Genomic DNA, 26,815 nt, shown 5'->3' on the forward strand with positions numbered 1-26,815 from the left:
CCAGGTAGCCAAGCAGGTCAACAGCATCCTGGCTTCTATCAGAAGTGTGTCCAGTAGGACCAGAATCTCAAGTTTTGATGAGACTGTACCTCAAACACTGCGTTCGGATTTAGGACCTGGCTACAAGAACCATGAGCTCCTTGAGCATGTGTAGACAAAACCAACAACGTTGGCGAAAGGACTGGAAAAGACAACACATGAAGAGCAGCTAAGGAAAACAGGGCTACTTAGTCTGGAGAAGAGGAGGCTGAGAGATCTTGTTCTCTACGACTACCTGCTAGGAGGCTGCAATGAAGAGGTGTTGGTCTCTTTTCTCAAGTGGCAAGCAATAGAACATGAAGCAATGGCCTGATGCTGTGTCAGGGAGGTTTAGCTGGACATTAGGAGAGAGTGGCCAAGCACTGAAACAGGATGCCCAGGGCAGTGGGGAAGTCCCCACACAGGTAGATATTCAAAAGATGTGTGGACATGGCAATAAAGGACAAAGGTTAGCAGCGGGACTCGGTATGTCACGCAAATGGCTGCACTTAGTGATTTTGAAGCTCTTCTCCAATCCAACTGATTCTATATACCATAGTCCTACTAAATAGCATTACTTGTCTTTGTCCAAACACTCATGCAGTCGCTCATTTTTCCCCCTGCTGGCTCCCAAATAAGGTAACCTGCTGTCCTGAAGGAGGATGCAGAACAACAACATGGCTGATTAAAATAAAACAAGAGTATTCTGGCTGCTGCCAGCGTTGAAACAGACATCATAATCAATCAGGATAGCCTGGGAACTTCAGGGGAATGCAATTATTAAGTCCAATTAGTTCGTGCATATATAGAATGAGATACCATTAAAGGACAGCTAGCTATACAACAGACAGACAGTAGTCAGCACAAAAAGTTCAGCCTAGTGGATTTATAGCTTCTCTGAAAAGTTAATTAACGTGACCTCTAGCACCATGCTGCTTTGATAATAACTTTGGTGTAAACAGAAAATGGCAATAAGTGCAGCAACTTTATGTTAGAAGCCATATGTAAGCAAAGTCAAGACAAAACAGTATGTAAATTAACAGACATAAAAGCACCCCCACGTATTTTCCTGTCTTTTTTTAGATTGTAATTTTACAACTCATAGCTAAGTGATGCTCAACTGACTTCAGTTATTCAAGCACAGAATTCTGTCTCAGAAACAGCGGCCTTTCTGCAAACACTGCTGTCTGTAGATGCCAACAGACACATTCAGTGTGCTGTGGCCAAAGCAGAGCCTAACATATCCTGCGAGTCGAAAACCAGGCCTGGCCCCGCTTTGTTTCCAAGAACAGCTCTGCACTATGTTCACTACTGGAAAGTTCCCATCTCCACACATGTTTGGGTTTATTCAACATTAGAAAACATTTGGTAAACTAACAGTATTTCAAATAAGTTACCATTGCGCTTCTTTAGTTAAGCCTTTTTTGATGGCTTTTTTCTTTTTTTCTTTTTTTGGCAGACAAAGGCTTCTATTTCAGGACTTTGGTCTGTCATATTTCTGACAACTTTGTTACACGCACAAGCCAAACATCTAATCATGTCAGGAGATAAAACCACAGCTAAACTGGGTATCAGATAAATATTTACCTATGTGTATTTCTGAACTGACCAACCTAATTACAAGATCCTTCACTGTGGTGAATCCCACAGTCCCCACCATCACACCTCGATTTCTTACCTTTGCAGTTTTAATATAGTGGCTCAAAACCTCAGCTCTTATTTTTAAGGTTTGTGCATGCAGAATCTCTCTGACTACCCAGAAGCTTACCTGAAAAAGAAAACAGGCCTTTTGAAATAGAGCATCAACATTACATGTTCAGTTCTGTCATTTCACTAGCAATACATCAGAAGTCTCACAGTGTTCAATTTCCTTCTACAACATATGAACAAATGTAGAGGATTCAAAAAGTTGTACTACTCAATGCCTACCAATATAACAAAGACTCTAATAAACGACCCGATTTTGTTTTTTTTGCTGTGCTATTCTGCTCACCTGCACCCACCATACCGTCTAACATTACATGGTCAAGCAGTTGCTTATAGATTGAATTAATAAATCCAGTATATGTTTAGTATTGAATTTGAAGAGCCTTTTATCTTGCTGTTCTCTTCTCTTCTTATAACTGGAGCTGTGCACTCCAGACCTTGGTAATTATATCCTCTGTTTCTGCTTTTCCACAACTACAAAGCTGCACAACCCAACTCACAAATATCTTACAGCTCACATACAATGGCAAATTCTCAGCACTACGGAAGAAACATACTCAGACTGGAGTTACCTGGACACTGGAACTTAAGGAAAGAATGCTATGCTGCAACCTGGAGTTTATTATTTCTAATCTTACTGACAGCTAAGTCAATTCCCAGCTAATACAAAGAACATTATTAGTTTCCTTTGTTAAGTTTTATGGTGTTGGCCTACAAAAATTGTCATTATGTTCAGTACAGCACAAAGGATGCTTGCTGCTTTTATTCATTATATGAATGCCTCAGAAAAGCTACACTTCGAAAATGTTTTGATAACATTTCCAACTTCTTCTCTCCCCACATCCTCCACCCTCTTATGCTTCAGCACAAAGAGGAATGATAGAAAACAGATTTCTTCAGATATGTAGTAGAACAGTAGGAAAGAATTAGCAAAAGGCAGTAAGCACTGCAGCTTTTATTGAGGCACTCAATACAGGTTAGAAAAAAGTTTACATATTAGCAAGATACAGCATAACTGCTATTTACAAAACTACAGATGAAACATATGCTCTCTCCTGTAAAGATCTGTCAATCTGTCATGCTGCTGATTTTTAAGACTAATATTAAACCACTACTTGTAAACCAACATTGTGTACACATGCAAGTTCCTGCCAAAATTCCAATTTACAAGAATAACAATAAAAATCCTATGTATCCTGTTTAACTCTGTACAGTATGACAATTCTTCACACATAAAAGCACTGAAAAATAAAAACAATACACAAAAAATAAGAAATGAAGCTACATTTCCAGTTAAATTTGTCTGCTCTGATGAGAACTGAGATGCCCTAACACGAGGTCTGGAACCGGAAAACAGAAGAACTACCAAAAAAAAACCCCCAAAAAACTAAAACCCTACAAGCATCCTACATCATTGCTTTCCTTTGGTCTGTTTATCCAGGGTTGTATCAGCCAGGAAACGAAAAAGTCATAGAGCTCAAGTTTTCTTGTTGCCTTAAAAAACAAAACAACAACAATTAAAAAAAGCACACCACAGAGTGTCTCCTGAGGGACTGTTACCCTGATAAAAGTAAAGAGTGGCTCTGTGCAAATAGCGTTACTACAAAATACTTAAGTTCTACTGAAGTATTCAACAGTACTTCAAAGTATTGACAAAAAAAATTCAAACCTCAACGTGATGTACTGCTGTAGTTACACAGCTTGAGAAAAATGATACCCTTGAATGATTAAGAAGTGTCTTCAGAGATGCTTTCCCTTTGAAGAACAAAGAAATTTCAAATTTTAACATTGGTTTTTGCATTGCAAAGAATCCCACAGAGAGAACGCACTCTACCTTATGAGCCTTTGGTCAGATAAACAGAATTTGGATGAAATAAGAGATCGTTTGCTGTAGGCCAGATTAAGAAACTTTTGCTCAAAGCATGGAACAATGCTTGAGTATGTTCATAAGAATGGAAAAACAAACCATTTGGCATGTTGGCCTAAACGTCTATGGAAGTTCATCAGTCTCACAGTGACACAGGCTCCGTACCACACAAGTACTCCTGTTTACTCAATGAAATCTGGTTTCTGTCCCAGTCCCAGCCAGACTGGGGTCTCACTGCTTCCAAGAACTTACAAAGAAAGCAAACAAAACCGACTCCAAACCTTCTCCTCAGCTTCAGGAAGTCCAATGCCTTCAGTGAGAGTAAGCACCATTTCTACTCCAACCACCTCCTCTCCTCCTTTATGCATTTTCACTGGTACCAGTATGTCACTGCTACTGGCATTGGTTTTGTCTGGTCTGTTCTACAGTGTCTTTACAAAACACCACCTAGTTTTTCCAAATATTGAAAAATAGACAATTTAAACAAAACCTTTTGTTTCAATCAGCCACACAGGATCACATTCATATTTTCTTCAGGCTCTTTCTTCACATTAGCAATGGATGGTTCCATAAGTATTGTGGTTATTTGCTGTGAAGTCCTCTCACTGCATTCACATCTTATTTCCTCCACACTGTCCACCCACCCAACAGTTAAATACCCGTAGCTTTTGGGTATCCATCTTTTTGATATCAGCTCAAGACAGCGTTTAAACCCTTCCATATATTTGTGTATTAACATTCTTCCCTGTTATCATCATCACGTAAAAACAGAATCAACTTTTGAATGCATTTTTCCTCAAATCACAACTGTTCAAGCTTTTAAAATATCTGCAATACCAGCCTAGCTATAGTGGCTCTTTTAAGTTCATAGCCACTGGTTCCAGAACTATTTTTGCTTTCTCTATTAATCAGTAGATAAATTCAATACAATCCCTTTAGTAAGAGTTTCAGAATCATTCTTCCAAATGATTAAAATGTTCTGATATGCTACCTGAAAACACAGGATGCGTAATAAAACATACAGTATGGACCCTCGCACCTTTACAGATGAGGAAGAACCTCCATCTTCCTCAGCCTAGCCCATCCACCCAACTCAATTTCCAAAGGACGAATGCCACCCTCTCCTCCATGCATGCTTGTTTGTTTTTAATTCTGATAGCCATAGGAAAATTTCACTACCACATCATTGCAACTCAGCAACACTACATCACAAGACATGTTCCCCCCCCCCCCCCCCCCCCCACTCTGTAATTTTTGTATTTGGTTTAAAAGTATTTCACAGCGTTAGTAAAACATCCACAATTTGCCTTTTTTAAGGAGGAATCTTCTGCTTTAAAATTGTTCCAATGTATTGAGTCTAGCTGACAAATTTCTGTAATAGTTTAAGCTCTGTGGCAGCACAGCTCTGCTCCCATTTACATGAAAGCCTCAGGAAAATGGCTTTTAATACAGATACATCATCAGGAAAGTGACAGTTACCTTTTATGTAAGGCATTTCCAGAAGATAGAGAACAAAGGTTCAGTAAGTAGGTAAAGTTGACAATTCTGTACTCTGACACATTTTTAGCAATTACAACAGTTGTATATTTTGATACAACTTTCAGAAAGAAAGCTTCAATAGGCAGGGATCACAGCTTTAAAAAATTACGTAGAGAAGCTGCACTCTTTTTATTTTAAAAGAACTTAATAGCAGATGTGTAGGTCTATGCAGTATTGCATCACAACATATGCTTCAAGAATAAAAGGATCCTGGCATGGAATGATTCGCTGACTTCTCTTCCCTGAACTCGAACTGTTTTTACAGGCACCACATATAATTATCACATAACTAATGCTGGAAATACACTACTTCATTCTCAGTAGACTGCAATCAACTGCACATAATCATTACTGTTTCCAAAACGCTATCAGCAGATCAATTTGCTGTGAAGCAGCTGTTACTGATTTAATGTTCTTTTTTACTTACAACGTGAGAGCTGTTCAAGGCTCTCTTTTGGCAAGTTGGGGGAAAAAGGAAAGACAGATGCACGATGCATATTTAAGCCCAGTGAAATTTAAAGGTGAGCAAAAAGTTGCTGAAATGGATTTGTGGCCAACAAAGCCAAGAGTCACAGTAATTTTACTGAGTGTACTTTAGCTGTAAACATTTGTACTCCACAAGGAAGCAGGGCAGGTGCCCAACAGGAACTGCCTTCAGCTGAACAAGAACAGAGAAGGCAGACCAGGCAAGGAAGACAAACTTGCTCAGTTTTGTTTCTTATTCCAGCTGCTAGACTACACTATTTGCATTCTTGGCCTTTCACTGCTCCCCAAAAGATGGCAAACCTAAATATAAACAGTACTATTGGAATGAATGACTCCTCCACAATGATGCATTCTGAACCATAGACCCACACCACATCAAAAGTTATCCCATGTACTGTCTCAGTAAGCCAAAACCTGAGGTACTAACATGAACAATTTCAACCTGCAACTGAAACAACACTTGCTACCTTTTGATCTCCTCTCCAGTCCCAGCACATGAAGGTAAGACTGATGATTTTTCCTTGGTGCCAGAATAAAGACTGATGTAAACTTCCTGAAGGAGGTTCCTGCACATGGTCTGCCCCTTGGCCACCAAAGCCACATGCTGCAGTTTCTCAGAACATTGGCTGGAGGCAAACTAATCCAGCACATGAGCAGTCGCTAAGTACTTGGACTTGTTTCTTCTATTATCAACTCTCTGACCCTTCAAAGTAGCTTCTCCGACAGACTGATAAGAGTCACCTATCAATAATTTTTCAAATGACACGTTAAGGAGAAACAAACAAGAAAAAACGAAACAGGAAAGAAGGCCTAGAAATGTCTCCAAATCTTCTGGCTTTAAATATAGTCAAAGAGACAGACTAAGAAGTGTGACAATTGAATGCAACGGTGCTGACAATGTAAAAAACAGACAGAAAAGCTACTTTCCTTGTTCCAGTTGATTTACTGGTGAGTTGAATGGCTCCAAGTACTTACCACCTACCTGTTAAGAGAGAGACCTTGGAAGACTAGCTCTGCAGCAGAGCCCCAAACTGGCCTGTCACAAATTTATTATTATCCACAAAACTCAAAGACGTGGCAAAGGTGCTCTAGATAAAAACAGCACTCTTATTTTATGGATTCCCCAAAGACCATTTCAGATTACTGACAATATATTTCTTGCAGGTGTTAAAAACACCAATAACAGGCATCTGACTAAAAGAATCTTCGGAAGCAGTCAAGGCAGCTGAAACCCAGAAGGGAGGTGAAAGGTAGGGACAAATATTTTCAGATGACTAATTCTTCTGGAGGCAAAAAGACCACAGAAAAGAAAACCTTTCAACAGTAAGAAGGCTCTCAAGAAATTGTTAGTGAAGACACCTTCACCTGATAGAGTTGCACATCTGACTTTTAAGACTGTTCAGAAAGTAATTACATAGGGTCAAGCTTACCTATAAACCTAAAGCTTCTGACTAGAAAATCTGCAGCTCTATTTGCACTCAACATAGAAAGCGTCTACATGAAGGATACCTGAAGAAACCCACAGGCAGTCTGTCCTTTGCATCCATCTGCCTGTATGTTTATTGCTCTTCTGATGATTGCTCCCTTCCAAGAAAAAGAGAGTTCATAAGCAAATCTCAGCCCTTTCCTTTCTGCATCATTACTGGTGAGGCCTTCAGATGCAAACACAAAGGGGCAAAAGGGGAAGGCAGAGAAACAGCACAAGAGACTCTGCAAACAGCAGCTCAAAGCTAGTCAGATTGCTGCATTTTATTCAGGGTTCTTCTTCACCATGTTGAAAAAATGTGAAGAACAGTGACAGACCTTTCAATCTGTTGAAGCACTGAACAAACTCAGACACTGCACAACTTTGAGAGTCACCTAGTTTTAATATTTCTTCTTGATCTGTCTTTCAATCAGAAGTTCCTTGAAACAAATGAAGTGCAGTCGAAAAAAGACAGACAAAAGTGCCAGTCACAATCAACAATTATCTAACATGCACCATGGAATAATGAAAATACACAAAGTTCCCTTCAGTAGTTAGCAAGGCTTTCAATAGGGAAACAGGACTGCAAACTATTATGAAGAAAGGTGTTGCAGAAAAAGGCAGGTATTTCTGGCATTGTATTCTCTGTATCGCTTACACATAGACATTTTGTATGAATCCTTATAAAAACTAAGATAGAACAAAGTATTGCACATCAGAAGTCAATAATCGAGCAAACCTATTTGGTACGCATTCCACAGAAGAAAGAAAACAGAAAACATTGAAACAACCTTTAAAAAAAAAAAACAGCTAAAATCTAAACTGATCACAAAATCAAAACGTTGTAAGAATGAATGAGAGAAGATAACATTACAGCAATAAATGAATGGACTTTTGCTAGATGAAATTTCTGTGTGTTATTCTAAGAATACTGCATTAAGACGTTTTCTAAACACTATTTAGACGCTACCAAGATGTTAATTCCATTGTGAAGATCTTTAACAACTACTTTTAAGTCACAGATATCTTCTGCTGGCTCTGGCAAACTCTACAAGGAACACCTTCCCACCCTCTGTCCTTAACATCTTCGACTGGTTAGATACTTTTAAACTGTGGCTCTGTAATGACAGACAGTTTGCAGACAGTTAATTGCTTATTCACATGACCTGCCTTGCCCTCCTTACTTCTAAGAAGTGTATTACACCAATTCTTTAATATGTTTCAATTTAAGCCCGAGTAACCTGACTCTGTTCAGCCTGACTGAGAGGGGATCTGATTAAGGTTGATAAACATCTAAAAGGACATGGGAGGTAAATGGATGAGGTCAGACTCTTCTCGGTGGTGTGTAGTGAAAGGAAAAGGAGCAATAGCCTAAAAGTTAAACACAGGAAGTTCCATACTGACATGGGGAAGAAATTCTTTATGGTAAGGGTGATGGACCACTAGGACAGAATGCCCAGAGAGGTTGTAGAGTCTCCTTCCACAGAGACATGCAGGACCCAGCTGGACACTGACCTGTGTGACCTGTTGCAGCATACCTGCTTTAGCAGGGGGGGGTTGGACTCAATGATCTGTTGAGGTCCCTTCCAACCCCTGCATTTCTGTAAAGCTGACTGTTTAGCTAGTTTCTGCAGTTCCTTATTATGTTATAGCAAAACAAAATTACAAGTAAGGTAGTTGAACTACACTAATGTGGCCCTTACTACAAAAGCATTTTGGAATATTGAGCAGAACAGTTTCTTCAAAGAGACAACTAATATGAATAAATGAGAGCGAAATGTTGGAATCTGCTTTATTGGTGTCAAACTAATCACAGGCTGGATATACAGTAACATCAAAAGTTAGGCCAGGAAAATTTCAGCCAAATACTGGGTGGGGAAGGGAACACATTTCAGAAGATGATGCTACAGTCACAAGAATTTTGAGGCATAACATCATCTCTTCAGTCAAGAGGTGAATCAGGCAACTTGTCCAAACCCGCCCCCAGGCAGGTTCTTTAATCATTAGATAGCTAAGTAATATTCTAAGTGTAGATATGTGATAAAGCTTGGTCAAATCTTGAATATGAGCAATAATGGGAAGCGTGAAAGCATGCAACAAAAAATTGAAAAAGTCAGAGGCTCAGTCTGAGTTTGAGATGATTAACAAAGATGTCCAAGCCGTGATTCCGGGCACAGAAAATAGGTCTGGAAAAGAGCTTTTATGTTGGAGACGTTATTAAACATTTACAAGAGGAGAGAAGAGGGTAAGAGAATTACTTCATCTGAAAGACAAAAATAAGGTATTACATAAAAAGGCATTACAGTTTTGAGATGTGGTTGGCTAACTACATAGCTGTAGTTCTGCAGCTGTAACAGAGGAGAAAGCTGAAGTTGTTATCTTATTTTATACAAAGAAATTTTTAAGAAAGCCAAAAGTCTCAAATACATATCTGAAAAATCATGCCAAGTAGAGAATTAATGTGTTGGGCAATCAGTGTTCGGTATTTTTAAGTTTGCTCAGAATCACCTTAAAAAGATAACCATACTGACAAAAGGCTCTTATTTCTAGGGACAAACATATAATGAAGCAAAAGACATATAAGTAACAGAAGGAAATACCTAATTATGACTCCAGAAATCCTACGTGGTAAGCTTTTGCTGTGAAATGATTCCCATCTTTATGAAAAGGACAACCAGTATGCCTGGGAAAAATGCTTAATATTTTCCTCATTTTATTCATTAGTAGCTGCTATTTATAAAAAAAACAAAACCAACACAGCTATTTGTTTAGCACTTGAGTCATGGTCTTTCTGTACTAGCTGAAGATAATGAACTCTTTTAAGCAATTATTTGCAATTTTCAAATAACCAGCTGTGATCAACAGTAAGTGATGTGCCAGAGCACTTAATTCACCAGGCGTTTTAGACATATACACGTAATTACACTGAATTAAAGAAAAAATAGCAACTCACATGATTGAATCTTCTGGTGAAAGCAACCGCGTTTGGAGCAGAACTGTATTTCTCTTTTTTATTCCAACCACAGCTTGCCAGCTCCTGCGAGAACAAAGATGAGAATTCACTTCTTGCATCTGTGAGTGTTCAGAGCCATAACCACACAGAGATGCATCACAACGGTTTCAAAATAACAGAGCAATAATAAGTTGACATAATAAATACAAGAGTGGTACTTTTCCTATTTTCTTCTCTTAACTGAAAATCTTTAAGTATTGTTTCCAAGTTGTTTTGAATTATTAGATTTCATCTTCTGTTGAATTAGATTTTTTGATATTATAAAACTTGGTACATCAACCTAGACATGTCCTGTTACTTTAACTTGGCATGCTGCGTTAAAGCAATACCGAAACAGTCATCTTCTGCAGCAACAGTAAAAGAAGCACTATTTCCAGTTCTCCATTCCAAATGAAACAATTTTATGATAAGCTGCACAACAGTCAGCATTTAAGAAAGCAGATTTGTGGAATAAAATGGTGCGAGAGGGCCTGCTTACAAAGAAAAGAATTAAAGCCACTTCGCTGCTGTACTTGAGCTGTAATGTTTCCTGCCTGTGCAGCTTACACAGCAGTTGGGCAATAACACCATATTCACTGTTATTTACTACCTCTTAATTTCAATAAAGCATTTTTAACTAGGAGCTATAAAAATCTAAATTTACTACTGAGCTTTTCTATTTGAGTACAGTAGCACACAGGACAGACCCAAATGCATTCAGCATACAACATACTCAGCAGTGCCAGTTGAAACCATCAGGAACGCTATCCAGTGCAGAGACAGCTGAATTATTAAAGGAGCGTAATAGCAAAGCACAGCCTTTAGTTTTCATTTATTTATGCTTCCTCTCCACATCTTTCACTCTGAAGTGCTCTCAGTTTTATTTCTGTATTGATAACCACTTAGTGAAACCAGTATTACACCATACACGTCAATTATCATCATTTAAGAAAAAAATCAACATATAATTAATAATTGTGCTGTTTAATGCAGTCATGTATTAAAATAATCTAGCATCTGAATATTCTAAGCTCTAGCCTCAAAACAGCAAGCTATCCCACAGAATTCTGAATTTTGTTTTTAATTAACACTTGTCAATATCTTTTCAACCAACATCCCAAAGCTACTGAAGAGTCTCATGCAGTTAAGAGAGATCTTCAGTTCTTCCACTCATTTAAGTCTGGCATGCTGGTGTGCACTTGCTAGAGAAGGCTGATGCTCCCTCCCACCCACAGGGGCTAGAAAGAATGTAGTCTCCAACTCAGCATTCTAGGGCCGTTCCTTCAAATATCACTATCAAGTTCCACTACCAGCACCCACCCAGGAAAATGCTACCCTGTTCTCCTGTTCAGCATTGGAATGCACGTGCCCATCTCCTTACATCAGCCCATCAGTGACTATGCACAAGACAACCATGCAACTGTGAGCTGCTCCTACTGTAAAGAACAGGCTGAGATGTGAGGAAGCCATCCAAGAGATCTCTGTCTGCATTCTCTGTCCCTCAGCACCCCCAGTGATGCAGTTTCCATTAGAAGAAAAAAATCACAGCTTTGCACTTAGGCAGTATACAAGTTGATTCATCCTTACTGGCACCTGATGATTACACTCCCTCAACAGCAGAAAAAGAAATCTAATTGCTTTCTCAGGCTTAGAAAAAGCATGGCAATTTGTTAACAATTCAGGGTATACCTTTCTATCATTTCAATTCCTTGCTACCAAACAAAAAATAACTATGATGGTTAAAGACATAAGCGACCCATTGCCCTGGCTCTGTTCATGTAAGGATTGCATGAAGGAGTTTTGCCTCAGAAGCAGACCTGGTTTAGTTGGCTATGGGGTTTAATGACATTGATGTGATTAACAACAGTAGTGGTATTTTTTAAGCCAAATCATTCATTACCAAGAATCTTTAGACAGTACATAGAAGTATTAAGATTAGGGCCCAATTTATAGTTCTGTACTAATATCTGATGGGCACAGGTGCAACATCTCACTCAGACTGAAATGTACACAGAATTATTTGAAAAAAGAGGTCTCCTTGTCTTTTCAATTTTAATTGCATATATCCCTCTTCTGACCTGAGAGCTAACCTATATGCCCCTTCCTTTTCCATTGAGAACTAACACTACTTAGGAGCATGTGAGATAGAAGGCAGCCAGCCTCCGTCTACCTGTGAAGGAACACTGATGGACAGATATTATTCACATGCTGTCAGTGCCTTCAGCTTCTTTTGTGCACATGTGAGAAGTACTAAATTAGCTACAGATATTTTTCAGTGAAGGCATCATGTGGCTTTTTCTTATGTAGCACAGATTTCTTAAAATGAATTTATTTCTAGATATATTCATCTACTTTCACACCATTTTCTTTTAAGACAGTTTCTTATTTTCTTACGCTTCTCCCTTTTGTGGTATACATTAATGAGGTAGAACAGCCAACAAAATTAGATGTGTTTTCTTGACGTTTCATCTCATCTCCCAGCGATTTTCTGTAGGTTTGCTCACACAACGTAAGCTATGATACTGAGAGGCAATGTTAAAAGAGCAGCAAGTTACAAGGTATGGAGTACTGGCTTGATGCCACTATATCCAAATCACTTGATTCCTTGTACTCGTTATGCAGCTGACTGCTCATTCTGCGCAGTGCTGCAAGCAGATTGAGAAAAGCAAACTACCATCAAGCTCAAGCAGTGGAATTTCTACATTAGCAGACCATTAGGAAAAGTCCTATCTATTTACATTGGTGGTTTGAGTTTTTGATACCCAGTCCTTTGAGGCTCAGTGACTAGAGAAGAAACATTGTGTAAAAGCATACAGAACAGCAACACTGATGTGCAGGAGGATGGGGGGGGGGGGGGGGGGGGGGGGACAGGATGACATGATACGACCTATTTAGCAGTAATGCTTAGCTTTAGAAGTACATACATACAGAAAGCATTTCAAATAATCAGATAAAAAGGTAATAGACTTTAAAGATTTCAAAAAGAGCTAAAAAAAAAAAAGGATATCCTACTAGAAGGATCAGGGTAAATATATCCTGCCAATCAAAAAGACTGAGAATGTCCCAAAAAGAGATCAAATGGGAGGCTCTTTGAAGGATTTAGGAGAAAAGAAAAAAACAGCTTGCTGAAATCATGAAAGTTAAATCATTAAAAGATTTTCAAGTACAGATCAAAAAGAAGCCTTTGAAAAAAATCCATGAGTAGATAAATGATGAAATCAGTAACCACAGCTAAGATGTTTTCAGCAGACCCATTTAGTGGAAGCCAAACATTCTTCAGTGATCCATACAGAGCAAAATGACAAAAACCTGCTACCAGTAAAATAGATTGTGGTGCTCTAAAGGTGACTGATGAGCTGAAAGAGATGTCCATGCTACTGACAAAGTGGGTAATAATATCATAAATAAAAATTAAGCTTGGAAAGTGTGAAGCAGTGCCCGTAGGAAAATGCTAATTGTACCAAAAAAAAAAGGATGAACAAATTTATAATTCATTATAGTTGCAACAAAAACTCTGAAAACATCAGATCAAGACAGGCTACAATCAGAAAGGAATACTGAGTTATTTAAAAACAAATTAGAGAACAAATCATCCATATATTGTCCCAATACATCTACAGATCTCACATCTTGAATACAAGCTGTGGTTACCGTCATTTTTACAGAAAAGATGTGAATCAGTCAGAGAAACACAGGGCACAATGGATACAGTCTGAGTTCATTTCCACTCCCATATGAGAAAGAAACTAAACAGAGCTGCTTTTTCAAATGAGGTAAGAAAAGACACAACAGAAAGGCAATGGAAAGGTGTCAGGTACAGAAAAAGCAAACAGAACATTTACTATTGAACACAAGAGCACAAGTTACATAGAGAGTGACATGAACAACACAAATACAAGGGAGCATTTTCATATTATATACCAGAAATAACAGTAAAACGTAAAGACCTACGTATAACTGAGTTCAAAGGGGATTAGCCACAAGTCAAGGAAGAAATGCCCATGGTGAGCTGTTAATCACATTACATGGGTGCAACTTGCAGCTCCAAGTTTCCAGTTTATGAAGCTGGAAGGATTTATCCATGTTTAAATACACTTTGTCATGTAGTGTATGGCCACTGCTGGCCACTTGGAGGGGCTGAGAGGACTGCTGGCAGCCACTCTGATGTTTGACCTTTTCCTGAGACAAAAGGCACATTTCATTTCAACCCCCTAATTTTTAGATACGCAAGCAAGAAACGTGGCTAATTACCAGCTAAATTAAACTACAGTTTGGACTGAAAGAATAAGCAAAGTAAATGTTACACGTAAAAGCATCCCTAGCTCTGATACATGCTATATAAGGATGGCAAAAATGTTACATCAAACACTGAACAAAGCTGATCAATTCCAGATGCACTCACTGTTCTGTAAAGTTGAGTCAGCATCCCTGAATCTCGTAATTGTATAACTGGGATAGGTGTGCCATGTATGCCCTGGGTAGCACAAAGAGCAAAAGCACAGAAAAGCTGCTGTATTTGTTAAGATGATATAATGGACCAATTGTGGTATTCAAGCTTAGGGGTTGCTTTTTGGTTTTGGCTTTGATTCAATAGACACTGAGGCCCTGGAGCGCGTCCAGAGAAGGGCAACGGAGCTGGTGAGGGGTCTGGAGCACAGGTCTTATGAGGATTAGCCAAGGGAGCTGTGATTGTTCAGTCTGGAGAAAAGGAGCTCTGGGGAGACCTCATCACTCTCTACAACTGCCTAAAGTGAGGCTGTGGTGAGGTGGGGTTTGGCCTCTGCTCCCATGTAACTAGTGACAGGACAAGAGGGAACGGCCTCAAGTTGTGCCATAGGAGATTCAGGTTGGGTGTTAGAAAATACTTCCCCGAGAGAGTGGTCAGGCACTGGAACAGGCTGCCCAGGTGAGTGGTGAAGTCACTGTCACAGGTGTTCAAGAACTGTTTAGATCCTGTACTGAGGTACATGGTTTAGTGGGAAATATTGGTGAGAGGTAGATGGTTGGACTGGATGATTTTGGAGGTCTTTTCCTACCTGGGTGATTCTATGATTCTTCCTATCATACCTTTAATATATATTGAGATACACAACCAATTTTAAGACAACAAGGCAAGCATTGTAGCTTACTTATTAAATACTTTGAAAAAAACACAAAAGAAGTCATCTCAGACTATGAAACCACATTTTTGAGCATACCATCTGCAATCCATCCTATTAACTTAGCTTTCCATTTGGATCTGTTAGCAGTTGGAACCTAGAACGTTCTGATCAGAATAGTAAAAGTAAGATGTTTACCAAACAGACACTGAAAACCAGCTTCACTTCCAGCACTGGTTGAACACGTTTAAATTTCCATTCCTCAAACAATTAGTTTCAGATATTTCTGTGTTAAATAACATCTGCTTCAGATCTATACAAACTATAAAAGAAAATGTGATTTATTGAACATACTTACGCTTTGCAATTCCAGAATGTATGCACAGACATAACCCTTTTCATTTAAAATTGAAAAGCAAACGAATGAACAACTCACCTCTGGCTGAATTGCTTTAAATACGGGGACATCCATTAGTGTTATCTGACCCTGAAACAAGAAATCACAAGTTAATTTCAAAATTAACATAGCAACTAATTGAATTGCTACACTGCAAGAAAACAAGTATAGTTCTTCTGTTCTGTTTTCTTTTCTGATTACATTTTCATCTAGTAGCAAGCCTCAGAGGTTTTGGCTCTCACCACACAGCCATCCTGCAGAACTAAAGCACTCCGAACTTCACGTTTAATTAGATAAACAAATCATGACAAATTATTCTCAGGAGCATAATCCTGCAGTTATGTATGCAAGACAGAGCTTGAATTAAAAAAGTTTTCTATAAGGATCTATCCAGGAATACAAGGATCTCACTTCAGTTACTCAAGCACAATTTCTCTTCAAATTCTAAATTACACAATTCCATTTAAAAAAAAAACACCTAAAGCCTGCAGTTGATACTCGGACCACATTTGAACCACGTGAATAATCAAGCTAAGTAATTTTTCAGTTAGAAAGCAACAGTTAAAATTTAATAGAGCTATCTCACCTTCACTGTGTCAGAATCACTAAGTCTGTTTTTATTGTGAGATTTCTGTTTAGCTTTGAAGGGGGAAAAGTAGGACTGGCAAAAACAACCAATGACCACATTTGGCTTTTTCAAAGGTATTCAGAGCCTCACGTGAAGCTTTCACTTCAGGACTGTTGCCTGCTTTCAAGTCCGAAGAAAGAGATCACCTCTTCCCCAGTGTCCAGACAGTACAGAAATTCCACTGCCATCCAAGTAAACTGCAAATACCCTTTTTGCAGTGAATCCAGAGGCTTTGTTCAGTTGGCCTTGCAGAAGAATTTAACTAGCATGCTCTGGCTGAAAGATGGCAGTTGTAAAGAGATGCACCTGCTTCAACAAAATGAGAATGTTTTCTCCTGAAACAATCACATTTACATTTTGTAGCAGATCTCCTTGATCTTTACTTCTCCTTTTAGATCTGAACTCAGACAACCAAACATAACCATAAAAAATTATCAATTTATCTGAGTCCATACACCCAACTATAAACAAGACAATATGCACTCTCAAACATGTCTGAACACCTTTGTAACAGTAAACACTGTATGGAGTCTTACATAAACAAGACGCTCTTGGTCCCCTAACGTGAATTTACTCACATCTGGTATGAAGCATTGAACATATCTCCTATTTATTAATATTCAGCAACTCTTCAAAGAACAGCTTAAAAATGAGTCCCCAAACTACCATTTTAAAATATAGTTTAACACCCGATTGATCAGCAACAGTACCAGCCTCAACAGCAGCAACTATATCATGCCTTGGGAGTTTCAATGAAGTCAAGCATATCAGACACAGGCACCCCCCCCCAAAGTTTGTTTAAGTGGCAGTGATAGTAAGAGCAGAAATTCAGGACTATAGTAGTACATATAGTAGTACATTCTGCCTTCAGAATTAATTCTTTATTCCCTTGCACTCAGAGCAAGTACAGTAAAAATAAACAAACTTCTGCCAAAACCAAAGAATGCCTTTTGAATGTGAAGCAGTCTAAATCAAGCTGCTCTTTTATTGTGAGGTGAAAAAGCGACTTATTCTTGAAGGAAACAAACAATGGCTTTTTGCACTAAAGCTGGAGATTGATTCAGCGTTAAGTGCTTTGTTTTTGAGGTCATCAAGCTCAAAAATGCAGAAATGCCCACATGAAGCCTGCTTCCCAGACTTGGAGTTATAGCTTACCACAAACAGTATTGACAGTCGAAGTCATTTCTGGCAAGGTAAGTGGGCAAATCTGTGCAAGCGAGCCCAGACAACACAAACTCCTCCAAACTTGGTTAATAAAACTTTGCTTTCGAAGAATTCAAAATGCAGGCACAGGAAATACTGTTCAGTTTCCATGGAGTTTCCTACTGTCTCCTAACTGGAGCAGATTAAGCTCATGTTGAGCAGGGGAAGGATGAGAAGCTTTGGACAATGACTGAAGCACCACACTGCCAAAATGAACAGCAAGCTTTATGACTTGCTGCTATAGGTAAAGAGAGTGGCTGGAGCTTTACAACACACAACGTATCTGAAACTTCTAAACATGTTATAGACCACATTCTGGGTGATGTTATACTGTAGCTGGGTCAACAAATACAGCGTTAGCTTGTCAGCTTCACAGCATGCACTCACAGTGAGAAAATCTACATTCAAAGCTCTCTAGGGCAAACAAATGGGCAAGGCATGCCTTGGGCTGAGAAAGATATCTGACAGGCAGAACAAAGCCACTTTTCCACAAGTGTGGTGATATTGAAAAAGGGAATGGGAAAAATCTTGTGAACAGATGCCTAGAGTTAATCAGACTTTAATAGCAAAGACGTGTTCATAGAAAACTTCTGCTAAGAAAGTTGAGAGATCCAACATTAAGTAAGTCAGATTTCATAGAAAGTTTTCAGAATGAAGGGTCTTTCATTCTGAATCTGAACTTAGAATCCCAAGGTCAGATTCTGGCTAAACAGACAGGTAAAATAAAATAGACAAATACAGAACGCTCCAGTCCTGCAATATCAGTTTGCACAACTCCATCTTTACTGCATGCCTTCTAACCATGGAAGCCTTTCAGGAAATACACTGTTTGAGGTAAACGTGTCAGAGTATGTCACAGTGCTCCTCAATATAAGAAACGAATGTGAGAATGGAAGGACAGGGTGAAATGAAAAGAACGGGCACTTAAGGTTAAAAGCAGCAGAGGGATGCTGCCAAGAAACTTTCTGAAACAATCATTCATCAAACTTGGGATATTTTCAGGTATTTTTGTTGTTTTTGTATTTGTTTTGTTCTTTTTTAAGTAAAATTGAAATAAAACTTGTTATAAATATGTATTAATGATCTAAAAACATCCTTATGAAAGAAACAAGACAAAAAACCCTAACACTGAAGTGCCAATCCTCCTTACCAAAACAAGTTTGCAACCTTACAACAGAAATGAACCAGAAAGCCTTTTTTTGTTCATGCAAAAAGAGAAGAGAGCATGCAAATATTTTGCTTCCCAGGGCTCCCAAATTTCTGCTCTCGATTGAACTGCTTAGGCTAAGTTGGAGTATTGTTCCTTTCAGTACTGATGCCTAAACAAATGATTACTTTCAGAAAAAATACACATTTTAAATAGGGAACAGTATAATTACATTGAATAAAGCTACACATACCACAACTCACAATTAATGCTCATTACTAAAACCATCTGACATAACTACTACATGACTCCTAATAGCATCACAATGTACAATATATGCAATGTACAAAAAGCGATTGTGAGAAAACTTCAATTGTGCACATCAGTTTGCTACGTGAGGCAAGCCAATAATAACTTCTGATTGAGTTCTCAGCTGCGTGTATTATAAAATTACACATGCAATAGAAAACCCTGAGTTTATTCTTAACTATCTTTGCCTGAGCTCTTTGATTAGACCACCGACTGGGAAACTTCACATTTTCTGTCCTTCCAGAAGTAACAGAGCTAGTAACTTCAGCTATATATTGTTCTTCATTTATACTGTCACTACATCTTAGCTAACAGTTCTGGAATATTATTAGAGGAGATATTATTTTAACATACAATTAATGTACTTCCAGACCCTCAGCCACTTGAGGAATCCTACAAGAGAAAACCACCTTCACAAAAGAGCAAGCTGTCACCTTGCAGTTAGGACAAGGTAGCTCTCCATCCCCTGCAAAAGCTGTGAGAGTTTTTGTATGCAGTGGAAAGATTATGGTCTGGGGACACTCCTCAGCAACAGAGTTTAAAAATATTTAGCTCTCTTGGGTGTTGAGATGCTGGACTTGTTAAGAACTAAGTACTTGAGACTACTAAAATGACAACCACATCACTTATCATGAAGGTATTTACCCCTCTCTCAGGCAAGGCTGTCACGCTGTACGTTTTTCATCCAGGTGAATCAGTCACACCTCATAGTGCCGCTCCTTTGCACACACAGGTCAATGAAATGAAATTTTATAATGCTCCTTAATTCCTTCTCTCTCTTCTGTGAGCACAGGACTGCCCTCCTGCCAGCACACCTGTAACTTAAGACTGTCTAGCTGTAGTTAACACCACTGCACCAAGCTCCTCTCGTGCCCTACATGGCAATTCATGTTTGATGATGCAGACTACAATCCTCCTTTTTCCATCTCTTTGCAAGCATCAGCTCCTCCTGCCAGGCTCTTGCTTCCTGCAGGCTCTCCACTTGTGTACGTACCCTGCAAGGACACTGCACATCCCACAGCTCCTGGACAGAAACCTTCATTGTGAAAAAGAAAAACCAAGTTTCTGTCTGAAATGAAAAAAAATAGTCTGCATTCTGGTTATTGAAGGACACTGCGATAATCTGATTTTCCTTGAAGCCATGTTGGTTCAAGCAGCACTTCATAAATTGTTTCTTAATCTGAATTTTTAGAAGGAAATATATCTAAGCCTTCCAACTTGGCTTAGCACTGCCTCTGTGGACTGCCAGAACACTTTTCCTCTCTGAAAAAATAGCTAAGCTTCTGTTAAACACTGCATCAATAGTAAAATAATTCTGCTGCCCAAAATGAACACAGGGGAATTAAAAGTTCCCGTGCTGAAACTCTACTTGTTTTCTCACAAAGTCCACTCCAAAATTTTTATCAGTAATAATTCTTCTACACGCTAAGATTTCTTCTTCTCGCTTTCACTGCAAACATACGTGTTTAATATTCTCCTGTAAAGTAAAGCTAACAGAAACACACACAAGGAGAAGTGCTTTTGTTTGGTTGGCTTTTTGAAATCCAACGCTCCCAGGGCCCAGCGCTCTGCTCTATTCAGCCTGCTCTCAGATGCAGACACACAGACTGCCTCAGGCTCCCTAAGGCGCTGACACCCAGCACAGGAGATGGTGAACCTGGCTGAGCCCTGCACAACAGAGAAAAGATGTCCCACAGGGAACCTTGGGCCAGCCCAAGTTACTTCTGTTCTGTTCTAAGCGTGGGGATTCAACAGATCCAAGATCTACGTCTGCACAAACAACATGGTTCAAAATGAGCTTGCTTGTAAATTATTTTCAAAGCAGTATTGCTTCTAATATTTATTTGACAAAGCTCAACACGAATCAAAATGAGAAATGCACACACATGTTAATACAAACCTACTTTGCAGCACTTTCAGAGACTATGTCATGGAATAAAGAATCCTTCTCAGATAACTGGGTAGGAGAAGAAGCAATGGATTTATACAGCTGTGCTTCCCTTAATTCTACCCCAAATATTTACACCACCGTGGCTAAGTTGGTGAATAAAATGGAAAAAGCAAGTCAAAAAGCTAAAAACAGTCAAATAATTAAACAGTAGCTGCCTAAGGAATCAAAATTGACCGTAAAGCAAAAAAATAAATATTTCTTCAACCTGAGGTTTGCCAGCATCTTAATTTGGAGCTCGAGCTCCCAAAGCATTTTTCTTTCTTCCTTTAGTCCCACCAACCCCCCCAAATTGTGCCTGTGCACTTGAAACCACAGTTCTCCTTTCAAACAAAATGGACAGCATTCACTGTAGCTGTCTACCCTGTGAACACATTGAATGGCTGCAACTGCAGGGCCAGGCACCAGTGGGTAATGCTGGCACCAACTTGCCTTGTGGCTTTCAGCTGTTTAACGAAGAAGTGAGCAGTGATCAGCCTAAACGAAGGTATTTGAACAGGGACAGACTCCCATCAGTTACAGCCCGAAGGCTGTCTGTAGGATCTCTAGCAGAAGACAAACATGTCCTGCTTTATACCCACTGAATGGCATTCTTTTTCCCCAGATTTAAGAAACATGCAGCCATTGAATATATCTTCCCAGAAACTTTGCTTTTAAGGCATATGTACAGCAAGTTCCACATTTTCAACAGCAGCAGTCAGGTCTTGAGACCTCACCCACTTCAGCTGCAGTGTGGCCTTTTCCAAAACAGCCTTAAACCTTATTGACAGCCTGGAACAGCTGGCTGCTGCCAACTATGTGACTGTAATATTACTCCTCTGTTACAATAATCATTACTGCCACTGTCTAAACTAGAACAAAAAAAGGCCATCCCATAAACTGGCATATCAACTATACTGAAGCGTAACACCAATTTGGTGACTGCCAAAGGGAAGAACGTGAAAATAAAATTACCAAAAAACGTCTTCAACTTGGTGAACAACTATTTGAAAATACAGGATTAGGATCAATACACCTTTTACTCCACCTTGTCTCTTGCTCAGCCATTAACTAAATAGATTAAGCTTCAAAATACCAGTGATGTCCCTAATGCAGCGGGACCTGAGAAGACCTCCTGGTGTCTCATATTGGGATTGAAACTAGAAGCACAAATAATTTCCAGTATTTCTAAACTCAACATCATTCAGATTTTTGTTCCACCCCATCTATACACAGCTACCTGTTTTCATCAAAACACAACCCAACATAAAAGATACAGGATGAGACTTCCCAGTGCTGATATTATCACTTAACTCTCATCTTTACGGCAATTCTATTCCTTAAGAGTCAAGACTCCCTGATAATTAGCTATCTAACTAGCTCTTCTGCAACAACTTGCTTCTATTGCTGTTTTACTGCTTTTAGCACACTCTTTTCTCTGTACACAAAGTACTTACTTCACAAGTGATTTCCTCAGTTCACCGCTTGAGAAAATATTATTTTAAAAACAGTATTCATTCTACAGCTGCTTACTGTATGCAGCCTTCCCTAAATCACAGATGTCAGTAGTCTGCACTGCATCTGTTTTACAAGAGGTACACACTAGAAGCTTGCTCATACTTTCCATAACCCATTGGTAGCATATCCATGGCCAGTCTGAGGGGTACGTACCCATTCCTATGATGAAAACCTCACTAGCATAGTTTTGCACTATCACTGATGCTGGCATCCTCAACATGGAAAATGCAATGAAGAGTTTACACTTTTCCTTTAAGGTGAGACTGAAAACAGTAAGAATAAGGAAACGGCCAATAAAATAGAGACAAGTTTAAGGAGTCAAAGGTACTTTTCTGCCAAGGTACCTAAGTTTTTGGAAGTCAACACATTTCCACAACCTTCAGCAAGAATGATCAGCATTCAAACAAGCAATAGTGCAAGACCAGATGAACTCACCCAAAGAACCAAACATCAACCAGGAAGCACACCTACAGACAGAAATATTACTGAAAAAGAGATGAAATTAATTATAAGCTTGCTAAAGGACTGTACGCTGATCACTAGAAGTTTTACCCAACTGTTAAAAATACTTTGAGACACTTCAGATCCATTTACAGCAAACAAAACCTGAAACGTACTCTGTAGGTTGCTCTGAAATTAATGCCTCCTGTTTATTTATTTCCATGGAAACTTCAATAGAGCACAATATCATTATTAGATAAAGCAAATTATCAGCTACAAAACACTATTTTTCAACGCAGTCACCACCATCAGCTATGCATTTTCAACAGCAATGATCAGGAGCCTGTGCGCCATGCTCATCAAAACCTGCACCAGCAGAGGTAAGAAAAGAACAAAATACCACATTCTATAAACAAAATCTGCAACTGCATGTTCACAATGCACCATGTTTAAACAAAAAAACCAACTGTAACTGCAAGTGGGACCCTACCCAGTTTGAAGCACCATCTGAAAACAGTAAACACACTGGATTTCCATGAAGAATTTCATAAGGATTTTTTACCTAAATAATATTTACGAATAGGTAATATTCAGAATACCCATGAAAGTTATCCATTTCTGTAAAGGAAAAAACAACTTACTAGACAAAAAGGGCTATGAAAGGAGATGCAGAGCAAAGCACCTTTGCATTTTGATCGAGTTAGTGATAACAGTTCTGCACAGACCAAGTCAGCTACTGTTACTCAACAGCACCCACCACTGGCTACACATCAGAGCCATTCAAAGGAACCTGTAGCTGTTCTGGCCTGCCTACATCACTCACTTGAATTAAAGAACCCAATGATACTGGCCCTGCAGGATATCTAACTGATATTTCTGTACCACTGTACTCAAAAGAAAAACACACCATGGATTCACAAATTAGCAAAGTTCAAAGTGTACAGAATAGTCCAGAAATTACTTCACCTTCTTTGTATATAGAAGGTAAAATCCAATTACCCATCTTTGACTACATAATAAATGCATTACAGACCCAAGTCTGAGAAGTATTGGAAGAGAGATGATATTCATGTGTTATCTGTAAAAAAAGTTCTTCCAACATAAGTGCTACAAGAAGACACTAAGTGGAATCTATCAAGTTCTGTGTTTAAGAGCTTGTAAAAGTATCAAACACTCTCATGCTTCACTTATTTATTATTGAGCTTAAACATTTCTACACTGTTGAAGAGTTTAATCCAGAGAACCTATAATCCTGAATCACAGCCACCAGGTGCCCAACAGGACTACCTCAAAAGCTATCTTGTTGGAGAAGAGTTGAAACGCAACAAGCTTGACTGCATATCACACAGGCTTTCTGTAATATAACTGAAACACCATCTAGACAGCTCACATGCAAGCCAGTCATAAGTGTTTTTCTTTGGAAAGTGTAAAAAATTACTACAATCCCTTCTAAGGTGGGCAAAGATTACCAGCAGTTTTGATTCTAGCATTTCTTATTTTAATATAGGACTGCACTGTAACAATGAGTGAAAATTTCTAGTCTTGCTAAATGTCATCACAAATTGTTACTAACTTCAGTTAGGATGTGTGTGCACCATTTGCCAGCATCTGCAACTGCCTGAGCAATAAAACTAGGAATCTGTAACTTCATTACCCAATTAGCATATATTAACAAACCATCAAAAGGTTTAAATAAAATGCCTCCAGAAAAAAAACAAGTTCACATCAAGTATATCCTAGCAACTAAAATACATGTCAGAATCAAGCTGCATCATACAGAATTAGGAGTCTCTGATCTATGTTGCATACAGCAGTGTGAAAAAATGCCTGGAGAGCACAGCCCCAGAAGACTACACAATATTAACCAGAATCTGGATCCTGTACTGCTCTTTGCTGTCTACCTCCGAAAGCAAAGGATGAAAGAAATTAATCACAAAACATACAGGGATCTCCTATAGGGAAGGGAAAGCTACAAAAAGAAATATAAATATAAACAAATATATACATACCACCCTACAAACGAACAAAAATTACTCAAGATGCTTACTGCATATTCTTCTGGCGTAACCTTCAGAACATCAAATACCACTGCATCAAAGCTCTTCTTCAGTTCAGCTGAACCTTTGTCACTCAGGGATTCCGAACTGCTGCTCTTCTGCAGGAGCAAACAAAAACACTGATGATATTTTGGTTTCCTCGTCTTTTCTGTTTTTACATTGCCACGAGCAAAATTTCTTTTTAAACACTGCTGTTGCACACTTTTCCTGTTGGGCAAATTAACAATTAAAAAAGCCAAAGAACCTGCTTCCTCCTGACAAAAATCACTACAGCCAGAGACTCTCAAGTTGGCTCCTGTGGACTTCAAAGGTGGACCTCAACACACAAACCTTCTATTTCAAGGTGTAATTGAATTCCAATGTTTCACTGGGAGAATAGTTAATAAGAATCAAAATCTGAGTTTCTAACAAACAACAAATCCTTGAAGGAGGAAAAAAAGACAGTCAGCCCCAAAAGAACAAAGAACAGTATCGAACTCTTACAAGCCTTAGAATTTACAAAAATTCCACTGTGAGCTACATTACATGTCTGCATTTAAGACACTTCTTAAAAGCAATTATGTAATTTAACAATTACAATTCGAAAGAAATATAGATGCAAATCTAGATTCTGTTCAATCATCGCACTTTTTTCCCCATGGAGGATCAGACGTCACATCCAGATGTACACTTCTTGGACATTTATTTCAGACACGTACGCATACAGCAAGCCATCACTTTAGTGCCCCACACTTTCCTGTGAAGACCTGAAGGGCTAAACGTGCTTTTTGCTTAGTTTCTTCTCATATTAAGAAGGCTGGTGTAAAGCAAACTCTTGATCAAAAAAGCAGGAAATGAGGTGTGACATGGACAAAAACATCACAAGGGAGCACAGTTACCACAATCAGTAATTGTATTAGCTTTTAATGCTTCTTCAGCAAGGCTTGCCGTAAGCACACTGTAGTATCTACAAGTTTCAAGAATAGCAGAGTCTCAACCTAAGTGCCATCAGAGCTCCCATGTCAGTTTTGCTTATGCTCTGGAGGCTTTTAAGAGAGAGAAAGGTAGCACTGATGCAAAGAGCACTCATCATCTTGCTGGAACTTCCAACTCTGCTGTGGTAAAGCACACTGAACACAAACCAAGACCTACCTACTTTTAAGTTGGAGACCTTGAGCACTCTTAACTACTCCTAGGAGGCTGAAAAGACACTGCCCCACGTACTGAAGGCACTTTCTGACAGGCCTCGTAATTTTGCAAATGTTGTACGTTTCAGATCATGGATATAGGTCATATACTCAATAAATACCAACAAGTGTCTGTGCCTGCTGTGGAAGCCAAACTTCACTGCACTTTCAGTAACATCCTGTGTCACGTACAGTGATGCTAGGGCAGGAGGGGAGACAGCACAGGGTCACTGATAAAGGTAAACAGTTATCCTGTTCTCATCTCTTTTCCTTAGAGCCTAACAAAGCAGGACTTTATGGCTGTGCTACACATTTTGACTTCAGCTTCTCACTCACAACAAAGAGCATTTGAACTCTTTGACAGCTCAGCAAACTGAAATTAACTCTTCCCTCCTTTAAGCATTTTTGTTGCAAAGATAAATAATGAATATACATGTAAATTTAACATTCTAGTTAACTTCTTCTGACAGTGCCACCCCTGAAAAAACCTGACTTAGGAAACACCAAAAACCCAAACGTGCATTTTCAGTAACAGAGGTACTACACTTTCAGAAGCACATCACTTCCAACATCATCTTCCTCCGCTTTGTTCAAAGAAAGAAAAACCAACCTTAAAAACCCAACAAACAACTTGTTGAAAGCAGATTTATGTGCCATTGGTAATTATTACTTTCTTTAGCACAAAGTATTTAAAATAAATTTTCAATTTTACTCAATTTCATCAGACATAATGTAAACATACTGGGTAAAATAAGAGCTTTCCTCTAAGAAGGACTACCAGTTACGTACCAATAAATGGTCAAACAATACATAACAGCATTACAGTGCTTGTGAAGTTTTTGGACATGA

General features: G+C 38.9%; 1 protein-coding gene across 41 annotated transcripts in view; it reads right to left on the reverse strand.

Annotated features, from left to right (window-relative positions):
* The window catches only part of RALGPS2 (Ral GEF with PH domain and SH3 binding motif 2), a 149,617-nt gene that overhangs the window by 58,590 nt on the left and 64,212 nt on the right, over positions 1-26,815 (reverse strand). For 25 of the 41 annotated variants that reach the window (XM_046944389.1, XM_046944401.1, XM_040704549.2 and 22 more), the window contains 4 exons: positions 24,791-24,898; positions 15,610-15,660; positions 10,036-10,119; positions 1,697-1,786 (listed from right to left, as the gene is read on the reverse strand). In XM_046944389.1, coding sequence (XP_046800345.1) covers positions 1,697-1,786; positions 10,036-10,119; positions 15,610-15,660; positions 24,791-24,898 — 333 coding nt within the window. Of the gene's footprint in view, positions 1-1,696; positions 1,787-10,035; positions 10,120-15,609; positions 15,661-24,790; positions 24,920-26,815 lie in introns of all 41 variants that reach the window. The other 16 variants (XM_046944400.1, XM_046944387.1, XM_040704545.2 and 13 more) reach the window with 1 other exon arrangement.

The sequence above is a fragment of the Gallus gallus genome, chromosome 8 (assembly GCF_016699485.2).
Source record: "Gallus gallus isolate bGalGal1 chromosome 8, bGalGal1.mat.broiler.GRCg7b, whole genome shotgun sequence".
In the NCBI taxonomy this organism is placed as follows: Eukaryota; Metazoa; Chordata; class Aves; order Galliformes; family Phasianidae; genus Gallus; species Gallus gallus.